Here is an 18,843-nt window from a genome sequence, read left to right on the forward strand (position 1 = left end):
TGGCTTGCCAGACCGTGTACACTATGGAGGAACTATTAATTGAGGCGAGGCGTGTTCAGGCTCGAGATGCTCATGTCCAATGGCCAGAACATGAATTAACTGTGTTTGGAGACTACAGCAAAGTTGCATTGGACCATAGCTACAGTGCGACTGCACCACCACAAGAAGATGTTATTGAATGTATTGTAGATAGCTCTGAAGTAGTTGCAGATCAATTCACACAATCTACACCCGCCAAAAATTTGCCACCCAAAAACCTGTCGACATTGTTGTGTTCTCCCATCAATGTTGAAGTAATAGATGTCGAAATGACAGAATGAACCAGCCGCAGCATCCATAGACGCATCAGAACTTGATATCAGCGATATTACTTTCCAATGTGTTGAAATCTCCGCAACGTCACAGGCCGAAACAACGTTGACGCAGGATGACAGTCTAATGAAAGAGAGCAAATACATTGTATTCGACAGTTGTTTGATGGAAATTATAAGTATGCTGAAATGTGTGCATTCCATTAGAGGGAAAGTATGTGGGAAGCCATTGATTAATGTGACTCGTCAAATAAAAGGCAGTGACGTCAAAATAAATGCCGCCTGTAGATTAAATCATAGGTTCTCATGGTCTGCACAACCGATGCTGGGGAAACTGCCAGCAGGCAATCTACTGCAGGCATCACTTTTTAGTGGCTCCAGTTTTAGAAAGTTAGAGGCTTTCTTTCAGTTTGTGGGACTCCATTTCATTTCTAAAGCGCTGTACTACATATACCAACGTGATTATCTGTTTCCGGCCACTAGTGATGCTTGGAAAATTGAACAATTGTTTCTAGCAAGTACATTCGAAGGCAAACGATTCAGGCTAGCCGGCGATGGACAGTGCGACAGCCCTGGATTTTCTGCCAAGTACTGCACCTACCACTTTCAGGACATATATAGTAAGAAAATTGTGAGTTTGGTGGTTGTGCAGGTAACACAATGTACATCCTCAGTGGCCATGGAGAAACTAGGATTTATAAAATCAGTGGAATATCTACAATCGAGGGGAATGCACATCAACCTCATAGCCACGGATAGACACGTTTCAATTGCCAAGACAATGAGAGAGCAGTTCCCACATATTAAACATCAATTTGACGTATGGCATCTTGCTAAATCAATCAATAAGAAAATCTCGGCTGCAGGGAAAAAAAAAGGTTTTGAAAGTATTTTGCAATGGTCACATTCTATCACCAACCATCTTTGGTGGAGCTCAAAAACTTGTGAGGGGTCAGTGGAAATACTACTTGAAAAATGGCGGTCACCGATGCACCACTGTACCAACGTTCACCGCTGGACAGCAAATGAACATTTCCACCAATGTGAACATGGCCCTTTGTCCCCAGAGGAGGCACGGAAGAAGAAGTGGTTGATTCCATCTTCACCGACACACAAAGCCATTGAGAAGATTGTTTTCGACAAAACTCTATCAAGAGATTTGAGAGGACTGACAGAATTCTGTCACACAGGAGATTTGGAGGTGTTCCACAATATGTGCCTAAAGTACAGGCCAAAGCGCTTGCATTTTAGCTTTCGGGGCATGAAACATCGCACTCTACTAGCGGTCTTGGCCCATAACAGCAATGTCGGACGTGAACAATCTAGGACTAGGGGTAAAGTAAGGATGCCTCGCTACACTAAGGTGTTTTCAAAACGAAGTAAGCAATGGGTGATCAAACCAGTCTATGATGAAATGCAGTTCGACTTTGTGAAAGGCCTTATTGTTGCTGTGTTAGAGAAGCACAGATATGTAATTTTGGACGTTTCTGTGCAGAGCAGTGAAGTACAAATCCCGGTTTAAATAATTGCAATACGATTGTCTTTTTGTAAATAAATGTTATTGTACAGTGTACCTGTAAACCTAACCCCTACCTTCACCATCATGGGTGGCGAACAAGCTGGGTGTCATCTTTGAATTCTCTCTATTCACCTCATATATGTGTATGTATATATTTTTCTCATGTCTCATCTCATGTAAATGTAAATGCTGCGCACTGTTAACGGAGGGGAGGCTTGCGTATTGCAAATAATAAAACAAACAAACAATAAATCTCACTTTTAACTCAACTTCTGTGGTACTTTATACTTTCCCTGACCTTCCGCCAAAAATTAAATGTCTCAATTTGGGCTGCAAAGCTCGCAGACAACGGGGACAAAATTGGGGCACTTAGAACGCGCCAGCCAAGCCGTGGCATTTGGGAGAGAAGCCAGTTCGCATTTGCACATTGAGGCGCACTACATAGACGGATTCTAAACTTCAAGTTCTCACAGATGCCTATACTACGTGATGTTGCAAATAAAGAATGCGAAGGACAGCGTCCAGATGAGGCCCACAAGTCGCACTGGAAGTATAAGGGTCTATTGTTTTTTGACCTTGAGACAGGGACCATGCCGAAAGAACTACATTTGAAGGGAGTGCGCAATAACGTAAGAGACAATAAGGCAGAAAATTCAGAAACTAGACCGAGTTTCAGTTTTAGGTCAGTATACGAAAAATCATTGTCAAGAGCACGGTCCGTTTTACAGACTGCATTACGAAGAGACACAATGGAAATTTCAAATATAATGTAAGTAAATCTTTACACGCTTTTATACCGGAATGAAGATTTAATGAATGGATGTATGAATAAATGAATGAATGAAGAGCTAGGAAAAGCAACTAAAACTGTTCGTAGTGGGCACATGGGCATGCAGGTCCCCTAGTCTCACCGATCTCGGTCCTTGGCCCAGCCACTTTTCCCTGCACTGCCTACCTGCACTACGGGACTGTCTCTGTATCCTTCAGCCCCTTCTCCCGGCATTTACCTTGCACTTGCCACCAGCTGGCCCTATTATTTAATTTGTATTCAACTAACCATGTACAGCCCTTCCCCATGCGGGATCAGAAAGACACCTGGCCTAGTAGGATCGTTGTCTGTCTGCCCTTGTTCCCCACCTGCTTCGTCACGCCTAGAAACACTTGAGTATAGGTGCGTTACAAATGCCATATCATATATCATATCATTCCTCACGCATGTAGACTGTCGTTTATCATTGTGTGTTGGCCTCGATTTATCTCGTTACTTTTCGCATTGATTTTAGAGACGAACATACTCCATTGAACTATCCTTGCAAGCAAATAGTTTCTGATCGGCCGTAATAAATAAAATGAGTAATATTAATGAAGTTCGGCTAGCGAGACTAATTGTCATTTTCATAACAGGTATTTGATCCCTTTCTGCCACTGCCATCTGTTTGAGACACCGGTGGATGGATTCTTCAGCAGACACCTGCAGCTTTGTGTCAACAACTGGAGCACGATCACCATATTATGGGACGATCGCCAAGGGCCCACATGCCCTTACGCTATACTAGTGGCTAGAAGCAACATATCAACCTTTAGGCTGGACTAGTGCCTAGTTGATGGAACAGCCTTGCGGTTCACCGTGCTTCCAAAGTGATTCTTTTTACGAAAATGAACACCCTGTGTACCATAAAGGAACAGCGCGTGACTCAAGATGAAACGGAACAGTTATTGTGGATACAGATAAAAGAAAATAAATGGCTTCCGGAGTTCATATGGCAATTGCTGAATATTCTCTAAACATTTAATGTCAAATAAATGTACTTTACCAAATGTACCGTGTTGCTGTTTCATTTTAAAGTACAGTTTCATATTCCGAATTGTGGCGCGCTGTGTTGTGAGATGGTCTGTGTTGGTTTCCGGGTTCTGTGTGGAGTCGCGCAGAAGACGACTGGCCGCGTTTGCCTACGCAGCACAGTAACGTCACGGGGAGAGGCGGGGAATATGAATGTTTTGATAATGTCAGGCTCAGGGGCGGGGGAATTGATTTAGTGCCGCAAAAGCAGGTCAGCCAGGGCGATCGGGGAAAAGATAGGATTATCAGAAAATGGCGGCTTCCTGGTGCTTGTTTTCGCGTGCGTTTAATGGACGAAAACTCGGGTAAGGTCCATAGGAAAGTTTTCTAAAATCGAGCCACTTAGGCTTAAAAAAACATGGCCGTCCCGTAGGGACAATAAAAAATTTTACTAGACCATGCCTTTAAGAGACATAGGACAAGTATGTACTGTCCGGACGTTCGACACTAGTCTAAAATAGAGCCCGACAAAGCGCTGCTGTGCATATCATTGGTAGGTAACCACGTGATCCGGTTACCCGTGGCAACATGCATAAATTAAACATGCATCCAGCACGGTGCTGAATGCTGCAATCCAGAAACGCAGCACCCGGGTACCGGTGGCGAGATAGAATCAACTGACATACCCGCTCGAGGATTAGAAGTAAGATCTTGTACACGTTACGTATGCTACAACTACACTGAGGTGAAAAGCCAGCCCCTTAGCTGATCCACAGACATTGTTTTACAGGCAGGAGAGGCTTCAGTAACAATGTCACGCAGTGCCTCCTAAGCGAACACTCCAAAGCGCGCCTCACGCAGTCAGCATATTAAGTAAGTCTACCGAATAGACAGCATGTTATACACACCCAAAGGAGACTCCCTAAAAATATGAGTCGATTAAATGACTATGCATACAGATGTGAAATTGGTTACAACCTGTATTATTATAAATGGCACAGAGTAGAATGTCAGCTAGATGTCATATGGTAGATAGCATAATGTCAGCCATACATACATCATACAGATCAGTAAGTAACGGCCAGTTCATTTCTGTGTTTTACAGGCTTGGACCACCTACAGTTAGAGGGCGCCCTAACTCAAGAAGAGGACATTCTTGTTTTTGCTAAGTATGTAGTGAGAAGACAATGATACACATAACAGTTGCGGTATGTCCAACGCATATCTAATAGATTTCCATCGATTTCATATTCACAGCAGGGAACGGATCCCTGTTCCACAATGCAGGGCCGATATAAAGGGCCAGCTCAAGTCAAGAAGAATAAAAATAGAATCACGGAGTATAAACAAGAAACGTTTGGGTCAAGAGCGTGAAACCCAACTTGGGTGCAGGCGAAGACTTTCAACCCTAATAAAGAGGGTGGTAGACTAAGGCTTAGGAGCATAGAGCTGCACGAACTTGACAAACATGTACGTTTACCGGCTGTCGCACCGCAGACAACTGAAAGAATTTTAAAACCCCTGATGAAGTTCCACAGATTCAGTCTTATGTAAACGAACAAAACATGTTGACTATATGAAATGGTGCCAGATCTTGTAGAGATCTCATGCTTGTTGTTTAATTTGCATGTTTAGATTGAATAGTTTCACTATCTGAGGTTTCAGTACAGGAACACTTTACTGTTGCACCTGGTACTTTATGATACTAGCTACAGCTTGGATTTTTTAATTGATTGTAACTATTTGTCATATGTGAAGATGGTTTTAGTCATTGTATGTTACAGTACTTTCAGTAGAATCTGGTGGCGATATATATATTTGTATAAATAAACAGATAAGAGATTTACTTTCAATAGTAGCATTTTCTTTTGAATCACCTACGCTAGCAGTCCAGGAAAGTTTGTGTCTTTATAACAAAATCTCATAACTACTTCTGGGATAGGGGTTTCCTTCTGCAAGCAGGATGTGGAATACCGTGCCTTACCTAAGGGCATCCCATCTCCAATCCCCAAGGACCCTCTATCCAGGTGATACTCCCTCGCCTGTCCACCCCCAGCGGCAGGATCCAAAAGTGATAGCCCCTCCCTGGCCACCTGCATAGAGGATCCAGGGGGAGTAGATGTGGGAACAACCCTAGGTTTCTCAAAGAGCCTGGAAGGGTATTCCATTCGATGAATGAACATCGAAACGACAAGGCATATACTGACGGCTTGCCCCACACTTCACTCAGGAATATGTGAAAGGTTTTGCAAATTTCCCCACTTACAGGACTGACCAGTTTTGGGCATCCGTCTTTAGGGCAGCATCCCTAGTAATGACGGTGGCAGCACATTAGATTGGGATCCTTGCAAAGAAAAATCTTCACTCACTTCTTATTTGACTAGGATTTTTCTTACCTTTCTATATAATCTTTTAAATGTAATGTATTTAATTCATTACAGTAGTTTTTAGGCTGAATTATTGGCTATTGTATTCCTTATAATAGCAATGAAAATTGATGAATTATGAATTAGGTTTTCTAATGTGAATGTCTTTTTAATTGTATACAGTGTAAAAGGCTTTTTCCCCAAGCCATAATGCACTTAATAAAAAAAGGAGCTCAGATAAGAACATCAGCCTCATCAGCTGGAGTACAAAGACTAGAAAAGAGCCTCAGAAATGCAACCACAGTCAGAAGAAAACTGAATTCTTGGAAGAGGATGTAGACATTGTGAGAAACCTGACCATATCATCCTATCCAGTCCCTCTAGATCTTCCATTCAGGTGGCCAGGGAAGGGTCATCGCTTTTTGATCCCGATCCTGGGGGTGGGAAGCGAGGGAGGATCGCCTGAGTGGAGGTTTGGAGAAGGATGCCTGACGGCGCGACATGGTATTTTCCCAATCCTGAAAACACCCTACCCTACTCTCCTTCAGCCTTTTCAGGGTGTTTACAATCTCACCTCATCTCCCCTTCCCCATTTCCAAGGAATACCGAGACGAGGAGGAGGCCACTAAGATCAATGAGGATTACCCATTGGAATAACATGGGGAAAGTAAGGGACACTAACTTTAGAGAAAACCACTGTCCCACTAATTGAGTCAGGTAGAGTCAGGCACGGGTAGGTAACCATTCACACCGGACTCACTTGACTGTGTGTGCAGCTATAAAAGGTGTGGTCCATCACAGTGACTTGAACGAGCTGGGAATGCAGTCCGGACCAGTGAAGCCCAGAAGTGGAGAGAAGCTGGAGCTGCAGGCAGGAGTAAGACCGTGTGCGGAGACACTGGCCTGGTGTGTGTGGCGTGGGAGCCGTACCTGCAGGGAGCCGGAGAAGCACTGCCTTCATCAAATAGAATGCTTTTTCTCTTGGGGCCAGTGCCGACCCCAAGGGTGCATGAGGGGCAGGCGGTGAGACCGCGACCTCAATCCCGCATTGCCTGAAGGAGACACCTCTCTACGCGACGCTGCCTGGGAAGTTTCATGAGGAGTGTAAGAGAAACTCGGGAGCGTGCGTTTAAATGAGAGCAGAGCGGGAGAAAGGCACGAACATGAAAAGAGGCACAGAATTGGAAAGAAAGAAAAGTGTGAACGTTAAAAGTGAAAGAAAAGCAAAAAGGCTGAAAGGGCAGCAAGGAGACAGAAGGCAAAAGAAAAGCAACGAGAAAATCCGATCTGGGCAAAAGGCAAATAAGAAAAACGAATTTGTGTAGTGAATATTTAAGAATTTAAAACAAGTTGTAAGTTGCAGTGTGTGCCCTTGTTTACACCTCGTTTTCCTCGAGGTGCCTATCTCTTTCTCACTGTCTATATCCAGTAGCACAGATTTAACAAGGAGCACCTGGAAGTGTATTTACTTAATGATCTAAACTCGCCATCAATTGCTAAAAAAAAACCTGCTGAATTTGAGTGTACCTCTGCACCCCACTAAAAGAAAAGGCAAATAAAAGCCTGATCAAAGCGGAAGGCGAGAAAAAGTGGGAAGGAAGCAGCGAGTGGGCCATAGTGAGGTAGGGGCACGCGAAAGGCAAAGAATAGTGACTGGGACACGCAAAGGAAGGTACAAGTGTGCAGGGAACAAAAGAGCTTGCAAGTGTACATGGAAAGGACATCAGATCAGTAAAGTTACATTGGCACGTTAAAGAAGGTGCGCGTGTGCACGGCAGGAAAAGCAAATGATTTTTTTAATTCTTTTTTTATTGCCATTTTTCAACACACCTGCACTGCCGTGCTAACAATCAGCAAGCAATAAAAGACATTTCTGGTCTTTAAGCATCACAGCCTTAGATTTCAAACAAAATTATGATCTATCACAAAAAGGGTAGAACGCCTGAACTCCAAGCTATTATTTCAGTATCCTATTGCCACTCATATAGCAGGTGACCCTATATCTCACATTATTGTCTGTTTATGGGCTTCAAAGGGGCAGGGTCTGTTTCTCCTGTGGTGTTTGGGACTGAGAAATAAAGTAATGAATGTATGGTCCCCATAGGTCTCTGGGTTTACACTGGGGATGTAGTAGTCTGCTATATTCCACCTCCATGCCATTACAGTACAGGGGCGTCGGAACTTCACTGATCTAGTCTTGGAGATTGGGTTCCGCCCCCCACCATCGCCTGCGTCTCTTGGCCAAAAGTAAAAGCAACCCTGTTAAGTTTCCTCACACCTTTGGGGATGGATTTGGTGTAGCCCAATAATGCAGTCATTCGGTTAGGGTCCAATCACTCGACCACTTTGTCACAGTGTGTCTCAAAATCCCCCTCCCAGACGGATAGAATCTCCGGGCATCCCCATGTTAATTGCAATAAATCGACGGTTATATTACTGCATCTTGCACATCTCTCAGAGGAGTCTGGGAAAAACCTATGTAGCAAGGAGCAAGGCTTGTGTGTAGTAAAACTGATTTATGTATTTAAAATTCATCAATTTAAAACTGGCATTGAGTGCTACCCGTCTCTTAACAACAGTACCTCCAAGTCTCATCTGATATAGTACATCGCAGAAAGATTTTCTCCCGGGAGGTAGTACAGGCTTTCATTTTAGCTTTAAGGCATATACCATACATAACGGAGACCACTCTACTCTTGTGCCCTCCCTGGCGCATTCTGTCAAGTATTGGGGCCACTTCGGATTCTTTGGGGAAGGTCGAAAACATCTGCCCTATAGAGTTCCTCAACCTAAAGTATAAGATGTAAGTTCCCCCTACTCCTCATCTCTTCTAACGTTATGAACTGGCCATTCGGGCGGAGATCACTCACTTCATAAAGGCGACATAGCTTCTTTCACTAGTCAGCGGGACTCTCGGTATGCAAATGAATGGTAGGTCAGGAGAGTATATGACCTCACCTTGGATTTGTGCTCAATTCGGATCTGCGTGATTTTTCTGTCACGGAAAAGACAGCGACGGAAAGGTTTGCGAACCACAAAATGTTCACACATTTCCCATGCGAACACGCATTCAAAACCCCTACATACCCACACCCATACCCACAACACTCCCCACCCACACCCCCAACATAAACAAACCCTACTTATCTGTTTTACACGCCGAGTCCCTGCGGCGGCAATTCCGAAAAGCTGCAGGGGTGTCCCCCGCAACCCCTGCTCACTATACCACACAGTATAGTGAGCGGGGTGTTGCGGGGGATACCCCCAGCACCACCCGTTTTTTTTTCTTTTCTTTTTTCAGGTGTGCTGCAGGGGTGTCCCCCGCAACACCCGCTCACTATACCACACATTATACTTACCTACAATGCTACCACCAAAAGGTTCGAACTTTCGGTGTTCGAACCTTTGGTGGTAGCATTTTTTGGACTTTTTGTACTGTCTGAAGTTTTTTTCGGTCCGATCGTACAATTCCCTCAATTCGGGTACACGCTCTGCAGGTCAGTTCCACCATGTTGTCCACTCTGTAAATCCTATCGGGTGCCGTCAAAATGACCAAACGTAAAAGGAATGGTGTCGTGAGTGCTCTCTCCACCGCTACATGTCCTCTATCCACTTGGTACCCAAACCAATAGATGAGGAACCCTGCTTGAGCTATATCGTAGTAAGTTTCAAAATCCGGTAATGCCAAACCTCCCTCATTCATTGGTGCAACTAGCTTTTCCCATGAGATTCTGGCCTATTTCCTTGCCCAAATGAACCACAATATCACAGATCTCAAATTCCGAAAGTATTCTCTAGATAGCATCAACAGGATATTGAGGAACACATAGAAAGCAACAAGGGAAATTCTCCCATAGAGATTAAGAGGTAAATCCTTCCACCTTACCACCGCTGTTTTAGCCTGTTCCATTACTCTCTCTGGTGGATATACCTATACAGGACATCTGATGCTTGGCCAATATTTATACCTAAATACTGCGCAAAATCCCCATGCCACTGAAACCCCCACCCCATCAGCATAGCGTTCGACACGGTCTGTTAGTGGGAAAAGAACCGATTTTGTGGAGTTAATTCCAAGGCCAGAAAAATCCCCAAATGCTAGTGCATCCAGCAAAACTGGATCAAGGTCATGTTTGGGGTCAGCTACAAAGAGCACCATGGCATCTGCATAAAGAGAGACTACTACACTAGGTTTGCAAATTTGAACCCCTCTATGTAGGGGGCGTTCCCTGATCATCTCCGTTAACGGCTCTACCGCCAATGCCAAAAGCAACAGCGATAGAGGGCATCCTACGTAGTACTGCAAACAAAGAGGGCCACAAATGAATTGTCTTGTTGTCCCACTGACATCAATCCAAACATCCTACGTAGTTCATAGGAACTGGAGTGCCCTGGTATAAACCCGGATTGGTCTGCCTTTACTAACCTGTGCATCAGCGGTGCCAACCTGGATGCCAGTATTTTGGCCAGAATCTTGTTATCCAAATTGATAATGCATATAGGCTGGTAGGAAGAGCAATCGGTTTAAGCAACACCACTACCACTGCCTCCCTCATGGAATCGGGTAACTGGCAGTCTGTCAGACTCTGGTGGTACACTTGTAATAGATGGGGAGTCGGTTTCCCGACTTCGGTATCTAAGTTCGATGCAAATTTGCTTTAGCACACCAGCTTCTTTCGAGATGCATTCCCCTCTAATTATGCATTTAAAAGGTTTCCCACAGTGTCATACATGACTCCACCGATCCAACATTGATTTAAAAAAAGGTGTCTATAGCTTTGGTTAACCCCTCACGAAACGCCCCATATGTCAACCCCTCACTTTTAAATACCCAAGGTGTCCTCCCCATTTCTCGACCCATTAGTTCAAAGGCCATCAACACAGGGACATGATCCGATAATGTGTGTGCTAAAATGGATACCTCCGTTACCTGGCCTACTAATGTGTGGGAAACCAAGAAATAGTCTAGTCAGGATGTTGAGTTATGAATGGAGGACTGAAACGTATATTGCATTTTCTCTGTGTTCCTGGTTCTCCAGACATCACTGACCTCCCATAAGCAGCACATATCTTGCAACTTACATGTCACCGTTGACATGGAGCAGTGAACCCCTTCGGTGCGATCCCGGTCAGGCTTCATGAACGCATTAAAATCTCCAGACCAGATTATTTCCCTGGATGGCAACCCTTCTAATTGGTGGCCAATCCACCCTAGGGTCTCTACCGAATCTTAGTTCGGGCCGTAGTAGTTAACCAGTGTATACAACCGAACCTGTATGGTTCCTTGCATCACCAGGCCTCTTCCCTCTTGATCTTTAGCCATGGTGATTAAGCAGAACCCGACAGATTTGTGCAAAAGAATACACACCCCTCTGGAGTACGAGAAGTAGGAAGAGAAGTAATAGTGACATCCTCAGTTCCCCCTAAATCCTGATTCCCCACCTAGTATTAGATGCGTCTCCTGTATAAATGCGACTTCTACATTATGTCTCTGCATATACAATAATATCTTGCAGCACTTGGATGGACAGTTCAGGCCTCTCACGTTCCATGCATGCTCTTAAGTGACTAACATTTTGTATCCCCTTCATCCTTACAACCAGGCATTTTTCCCTTTTTTTAGTTTGTGACGCTGTGTCATCCCATTGCCCAATAAAGTAAAGCGACTCTCGAATCCTCTGTGCATCCTTATCGTTAACCCCTTTAACAATTCACCCTCTTCCCCCACCAGCAACCCCAACCTGCCAGTTCCCCCCACCCCTTCACCAAACACCAAACATAAGTTCACGCATGGGGGCTCATCAGGGCCAGTCTTCCGGGCAATCCTCAAAACGCTATAGCCCCTTATCTGCGATTGTGTACCAACCATGTCCCACCTGCAATTGTCAATACCGTATTTGTGATTGTTTATGGGAGATGTCTCCCTAGTCATTATTTCCACAGCGAAGCGGTGCCCTTGGCAGAGTTTCTAGTAAAGTATTTACACCGTCAGGGGTTGCAAGCACCGGGCAGTACTTCCAACGCGGGAGTCCTGCCTCCAGGACTGCATCTGCCTCGCTATCTCCATCTTTGGGGCACTATTGCTCTTTGGGATTGATCCAGGATATGCACGAGACGTTCCGATTTCATGTGGATCCCAAGTGGACGGTGTGGCAGCTCGAGCAATGCAGGATAAAGGCTGGATATTTTCAGATTGGCCAGGAGCTCGCGGCCATCTTGACTGGGCTCTCTAGTGCCCCCTCAAGGAAAAGCAGATTAGTAGAGTTAAAGAGGGTGCAAGTGTGCATGAAAAAGAAAGCAGAAGAAAAGGGGTGCAGAGAGCATCTGAAGGAAACAAAAGGGTGTGCAGTCAAAATATCGAGAAAAAAAATGTTGAAACAAAACAAAAAGAAAAATAGAGAAAAAAAAAGTCGAATCATTTATTTTTTTATTTATATTTATTTTTTGGCTCTTGTATGCAAAGAAAAGGGGGTGGGTGGAGGGAACCCACCCATTTCGAATAAAAACATTATAAAAAAGAAATCCGACTTTTTTTTCGACTTTTTTTTTCTCAATATTTTGACTTTCGACTTTGTTTTTCGATTTTTAGACTATGAACCAAACAAAAGATAACAGAAGAACATGACAGCAAAGAGAGGGGCAAGAGGGTCAGAGTGGTCACGCCCAGGAAAAGGAAAAATCCTGGCATTTGCTCGACCCCATGAAAGAATGGTTTATGAATTCAAGACAGTAATAAAACATGTGTAGTGTTTAGAAGCTGAAAGAGGCCTATGGCTTGGGGATGGAAGGAGACTCTGAGAGGCCTATGTAAGAAATCACAGTACATCCCTATAAAGAACCGATTTTGTGTTTCAAAGTTGAAAGGGGCCTGTGCTTGGGGAAGGGAGCCCTAAGAAACCTAACCAAGTTAGAGACTTGTTACATTTTTGTTGAACTGGTGAGAGGATTGAAGCGTGGTAAAGAGAACCACGAGATGCTCACAAAAGGAACTGTGTTATTATTATTATTTTCAGTGGTGTTTTGGGAAAGGGAACCTTCAAAGAACTGAAAGACACTGAAGGTAGATGGAATAACTACAAGGGACCTGTGGAGAAGGTCTTACAAACATCTATGTGGATTGAACTTATTTGTGTGACATTGACCCAGCAGCACCTGGTGAAAAGACCACTTGAAACCAATCCTGGTTTCCATTTTTGCTGAACCACTATTTTTCAAATTTTTTAAAAGACTTCCTACCACATTTTTGTATAGAGTGAGTGCAAGCATAGGTTGACTGTTATATTGTTTGCGTTGTCCTTGTTCAACCCCTCATTGTTTTATGTATATGTGCTGACTATCACATGCCATCACCTCACTATATCCACTAGTTTCCTTCCCAAGGACCACTCACTGGATGTGTAAGCATTTAAAAGACGTTACAAATATTTGAAATTTGTCACTCACAAACTGGTTACTATACCTACAAAATGTGTAAATACTGTTGTATCTTGTGTCACTCTCTATCAAGTGTATCTAAAAACACGTAAACTGCAGTTTCATTAAAAATCTAACTGCAGCACCCAGAACTGTCCTGATATATTTTTGTCAGAAGTCATTCACAGTTACTTGTACACATTTACTAAGGTGTAACCCCCATAGGTGTGTGCTCACCCTTCGTTAATAGGCCAGGTAATCTATGACCTTGCTCAATTTTGCTCTTTAATAGGTTTAGACACAGACAGACTTTTACTTTGGACTCTTTGACAACGACGGCCATTAGAAACATCAGTTGAGAGAATCATCCCTTTAGAGTTAGGGCCAGTCAGCCATTACACCAACCCAGGAACCTTAGTAAATAAAAGGTGGTTTTCAAACGAAGCCATTTGAGTGTGTTTCTCTTTTGATAGCATTTGAAATTACAGTGATTTTAAACGGTTGTGTGTAAAAAGCATTCCCAGCCATAGTGAAGACAACTTTGAAGACACCTCAAATTGTGGCCATTTTGCTAGCGCCATCTGCAACTGTAGCTTTAGCGCCCCTTATAGAACATGATCTACGAGTATTGGCTTTGAGTTCTTTCTTCCACCCTGTCTTCAACCTCTGCTGCTGCATTACAGCATATGCAAAACTAAGCTTAGTCAGTAATATGGGGAGGGAAAGCGGGCATCTGCAGAGTGAAATAATAATAACTTCCAATCAACTAGAACAGGTGGGTTCATTTTACAACTAAGCAGCATTTACAATTTCGATGTGCAACTCCCTGAATATTTTGCACATCAACATTTCTCAGCATTCAATAGAGGTCAAATATGCTACGTTTATCAATAGGCATTGCTTAGACAACATAGAGGTAATTATTGACCATTATGAACAGTAGGCAAACCGTAAAACGTGGCACATAGTGGTTTGTTTCTAAATTGTGCAACCTGAAGACATCTGAACAAATAACAGACCACAACAAAAACAAATTTAAGAATAAATGCAATTGGTCATCACCTCCCAAAAGGCCTAAGGTGAACATTGACAACGACAGTAATTCACTTACCGAGCCAAACAACGCCAGCTGGAACTGCATGTAGTAAGACGTCGAACACAGATATGTTTTTAGAAAGAATTATCATCAGCAGCATGAGACCAAAAAACATGCACAGCTCCGTTCTAAAGATGATGATTGACATTGCAGAGAGCCAGATGAATGAGCCGTACCTTCGCTTCATCCATGCTGTGAAGGCGAGTAAGACTGGAAGAACAAAAGAGGACATTCCTCTTACAGCTAGCCAAGTATGGAATATCATAAGTTAGTGCAAGTCATACAATTCATCCCCCCATACGTAAAAGGAAGGTAAGTATTAGACAATTGCACAACAGTCCACAGGCATAGGAACCCCAACTTGAAACGTCCAAACCTGAGCTGATTTGAGCCTTTTGCCAAAAAGGTCAAAGTTCTTTTTTTTTAAACTCTTTTTTTTATTGATTTAATACAACATAAACATGACAGCAGTGCACCAGTCACAATATGAACCTCACAAAATAATAGTGATCCTGTAAGTAATTGTAGGCGTTAGGAAAACGTTAGGGACATGTTCCTGTAGACGTGAAGATTAGTCTAGAAGACTGTCCAAGGAGTTCACTGCTGAGTTAAAGACTTGTTTTATCTTCTGGAGGGCTTTTGCAACAAGTATTGGCAAAGCCAAGTGTTATGAAACAAATCAAAGTTGTTCAACAAACTTTTAAAGGGTGGAGATAGGCGCACCGGTAAATATCGTTACTACTCACCACCCATACTCCGATATTTGCTCAGACTTGGCATGTCGAAGAAGGGTCACTGAAGTTAGGTTTTCTCGCTGTTGGTTCCGGTTGAAGATACCCCAAAGCTGCGGGTGCTTGCCAAGTTTTGGTTGGGTCTAGGAGCTGTGTGCAATCCTTTCCAGTGGAGAAATGCAGCAGGCACCATTACAGGATACTTCAAGACACTCGGCCAGATGGGGGAAAGGCGGTTCCAGAGACAGCCACCAGGGCACAGTGGCAGGAAGCCTCTCACTAGTCGTGGTAAAATAAAGCCTTCCAGTCCAGGAGGCTTTGATGCTGGGATGCTGAAATCTTGCAGGAATGTCACTTACCGGACTAGCTGGAGACCCCCGAAGTTCTGGATGAAAACGCAGAACAGCGACACTTCTGGTGCGGTAGCCCAAAAGGGAGTTAGTCCACCCGCCAGTTGACCCAAGGACATTTCCAAAGACTCCAAACTGCAGGGCCACGAGAAGACATTGAGACTGGTTGGTCCCACCAGTTCAAACGATCGAAGCCCCAGCGAGGGTCTTCTGAGATCAGTAGCCAGACACGGCTCCACCAGGACAGCAGCAAGAAATGGTCATCAGGCCTCTTCAGGACAGGTTGTAGGGTCTTCCTTCATCTGCACAACTACACAGGATACTTGGCTCCTCTTCAGATCTGCTGGATTGACTGCAGGACTCTCTTCTTATCCGAAATGCAGGAGAGTGCAGAAACTCAATCACGTCAATAACAAGATATGCCCCACACACACCACAGCAGTGTTCCATTCAGGGACCACTGTGGGCAAACTCAGTATCCTCATTGCAGCAAGCTCATGCTAAAACTGTTCCAATACAAACAAGTTTGCAATTAAAATGCTTTTCTTATATATAAAAAAGGACAACCTAGCTATTTAAATATTACAGAATGAAACCATTTTAAATTTAGTTATATTTCTTGTGTACTTAATCATCATTAAACTATATTTGTGCGTTACTCATTATTAATCTAACATGTTTTTTTATCACCATCACAACTCCAAAACAGTCATTGCTGCTAGCACTATGTGCTAATAGCCTTCTAAGCTTTGGGCGGGGTCATTATCTCCTGGGATAATGAACCTTTCCCAACAGACTGCCCTGGGCGTCACCTCAGGCTGTAACCAACGATAATGACCCTCCCTTGGTCTACAAGGCTAAATTACCATGGTGTACATCACGGGTAGATGGTTTACTTGCTGCATGTAATGACCGGTGCTTTGATGGAATCTTGCATTTCTATGTTAGTTTACACCATCACTTCCTCTCTCGCTGGATCATCCGTGTGCTTTTCTTATTCCTCAAAGAAGAAACATTCCCCATGCGTCTCATACTACTTTGGACCCCATAACATTTACAAGATGGCCACGCCCATGCAGTGCAGCAAACTTTGGACACTTTTTGAACACAAAGAACAGAGAAATAGTGGCTCCGCCAATGTTCTCGACATGTTTTTAAATGGAAACGTCAGTATGTTTAAATTCAACTTGCTGCACGCCACAGCCCAAGGACTGCAAGGTTGTATTGTTTGCACTCTACAGGCGTCTATTCATCGCTTTGTTTCAGCCAAGCCATGCTGGCCAACTCAAGGAAGCTACACAATTTCAAGTTTGTATAAGACAGTTGCATAGAGAAATCTGTTCTTTAAAATGTAACACTCCTCACAGTGTTGCTCAGGTATGACTTGCTTCCAAACGACATCAAACAAACTTCATTTCGAAATGTAACCAAGATAAAGCATTCAACTTTGGTTTAATTTCGACTGCTTTATAGCTAGCATTTGAATTTGGCAGCAGGAAAATAAAAAGTGAAAACATGGGCTGCCCGAGGCCACTAATAAGAAAAGACTGTGCATGGAAGAGAGGTTACATAACGAAGTCAAAGTAAAATAAAGATTAAACAGCATACATGATAATTCCAAAGAATGCTGTGCCACCATCTTTCTGACATTTCTAGCCAACACAAATGTCCCCAAGAAAACGTCAAGTGTTGCCACGTGACAGAAGCCGAACCCACACCTTTTAATTAGCAGTAATCTGTGAGCCAGTCTCCGCCACTTCAACAACAATAGAGCTTTTCGAATTCGGTCTCTGACCGGTTTCAAGAGCCTTATATGCTGCCGTACCACCATTGTACTCGTCAAGGTTAAAGTGGGACAAACACTGGATTGGTGGTGGCAACTGATTAACAGTATAATGGAAGCACTAAAAGCAATCAGCTGGAGCTATAGCGTGCTAAAGGCCTAGCTAACCAAACAGCTGTGCTTTTGTGTGCATATCTGGTGATCAGTTTGTTTAAAATGCTTGCTCTGTGTTTGTGTAGCGGGGACACGGCTAGGAAGAATGGAGTGCTGCTGTGCCAGTAAGGTTCTCTCGCTTTGCCGTCCCGGTTATGAGCGAGTCCTCTGAATGCCTCGGGGCTGCCCAAGCTACCTAGGAGAACCCTACAGCGAGTCACGCATCTGATGACTTATTTTGATGTGAGGATATCCCCTCAAAGCTAGGATAGCAAAACTTGCATGTGAAGTATACTTTCAGATGTTCGCGAGGAAGCCCGTGTGCGACCTTTGCTTGCCACTTCATTTTGATGGCACATGATAGCGGGCTCGGTGCGTGAAATAAGGTCTATTTGTGTGCAAGTCATGCTGTGCATGTTCACAACATGCTGGCTGGGTCAGTCTTTCCTGGGATGTATGAGCAGATTCGTGGTATCAAATTCGACTGCCGATGTGTGTACTGAAAACCCCTCAGATTGTATGACAAAGGATTGCCACGCAGTAACCCTGTTCTGCTTAGTTAATGAACGGGACACTCTTGCCATTCAATGAATAATGTACAAATTCCTCTACCTTCCATTCTTTCAAACTCCCTATTTCTCGTAATAGGGGGTATCCCACAACTCTCGTCTCACCCGGGCCCGCTCCGGACCCCTATCAAACATGTGACAACCATGTTGGGTGCACTGGCGGAATTCCAATTACATTTGTCTTGTAATAAAGGGAGATCTTCCTCCATTTCACTGAAAAGCTAGCATTGCCGTATATTGCATGTTACATTTGCAGGTTAGAATGAAGTAAATATTTGGGTTTTACTTACCCAGTAACTCCAAACGTGTCTGCAGGTTAGTGTTTGCAGAAACAAAGTGAAACATAAACATAGTAGAAAGACATTTCCTCATTCCTGTGTTCTGAGATTTGTTAACTATTTGTACTACTGATACGTGTCAGAAAACTAACTTGCAGACATTTTATAACTGTTAAATTAAGCATGGCGATTTTAGGGATGATCTAAGGTGCCAGGGAGAATCGCCAAGCTATTAGTAGTATTATGAGCATGTTAGGCATGGTGCAGTAGGGTGAGTAGGCAGGAATGAACCAGTGTGTGTGTGTGGGTTGGTGGGGATAGGCAGGGGTGAGCATGGGTGAGTGGGGCTAGTAGGCAGAGATGAGGTAGGAAGGCTGAGTGTGGGGTGTGTACATTAGACTGGACATTGGGTGGGTGAGTTTGGGAAGGAGGGGTGAGGCGTAGCCGACTGGATGTTGTGAGTCTGGGTAGTGGTAGAGTGGGGTGGTGGGTGA

At 43.8% G+C, this 18,843-nt stretch overlaps 1 protein-coding gene across 4 annotated transcripts in view; it reads right to left on the bottom strand.

Annotated features, from left to right (window-relative positions):
* Window positions 1–18,843, bottom strand: part of ALG12 (ALG12 alpha-1,6-mannosyltransferase) — a 586,752-nt gene that overhangs the window by 367,523 nt on the left and 200,386 nt on the right. For all 4 annotated transcript variants that reach the window (XM_069629251.1, XM_069629252.1, XM_069629254.1 and 1 more), the window contains one exon: window positions 14,501–14,695. In XM_069629251.1, coding sequence (XP_069485352.1) covers window positions 14,501–14,695 — 195 coding nt within the window. The remainder of the gene's footprint in view (window positions 1–14,500; window positions 14,696–18,843) is intronic.

Source organism: Ambystoma mexicanum, chromosome 12 (assembly GCF_040938575.1).
Source record: "Ambystoma mexicanum isolate Mex_15411 chromosome 12, UKY_AmexF1_1, whole genome shotgun sequence".
In the NCBI taxonomy this organism is placed as follows: domain Eukaryota; kingdom Metazoa; phylum Chordata; class Amphibia; order Caudata; family Ambystomatidae; genus Ambystoma; species Ambystoma mexicanum.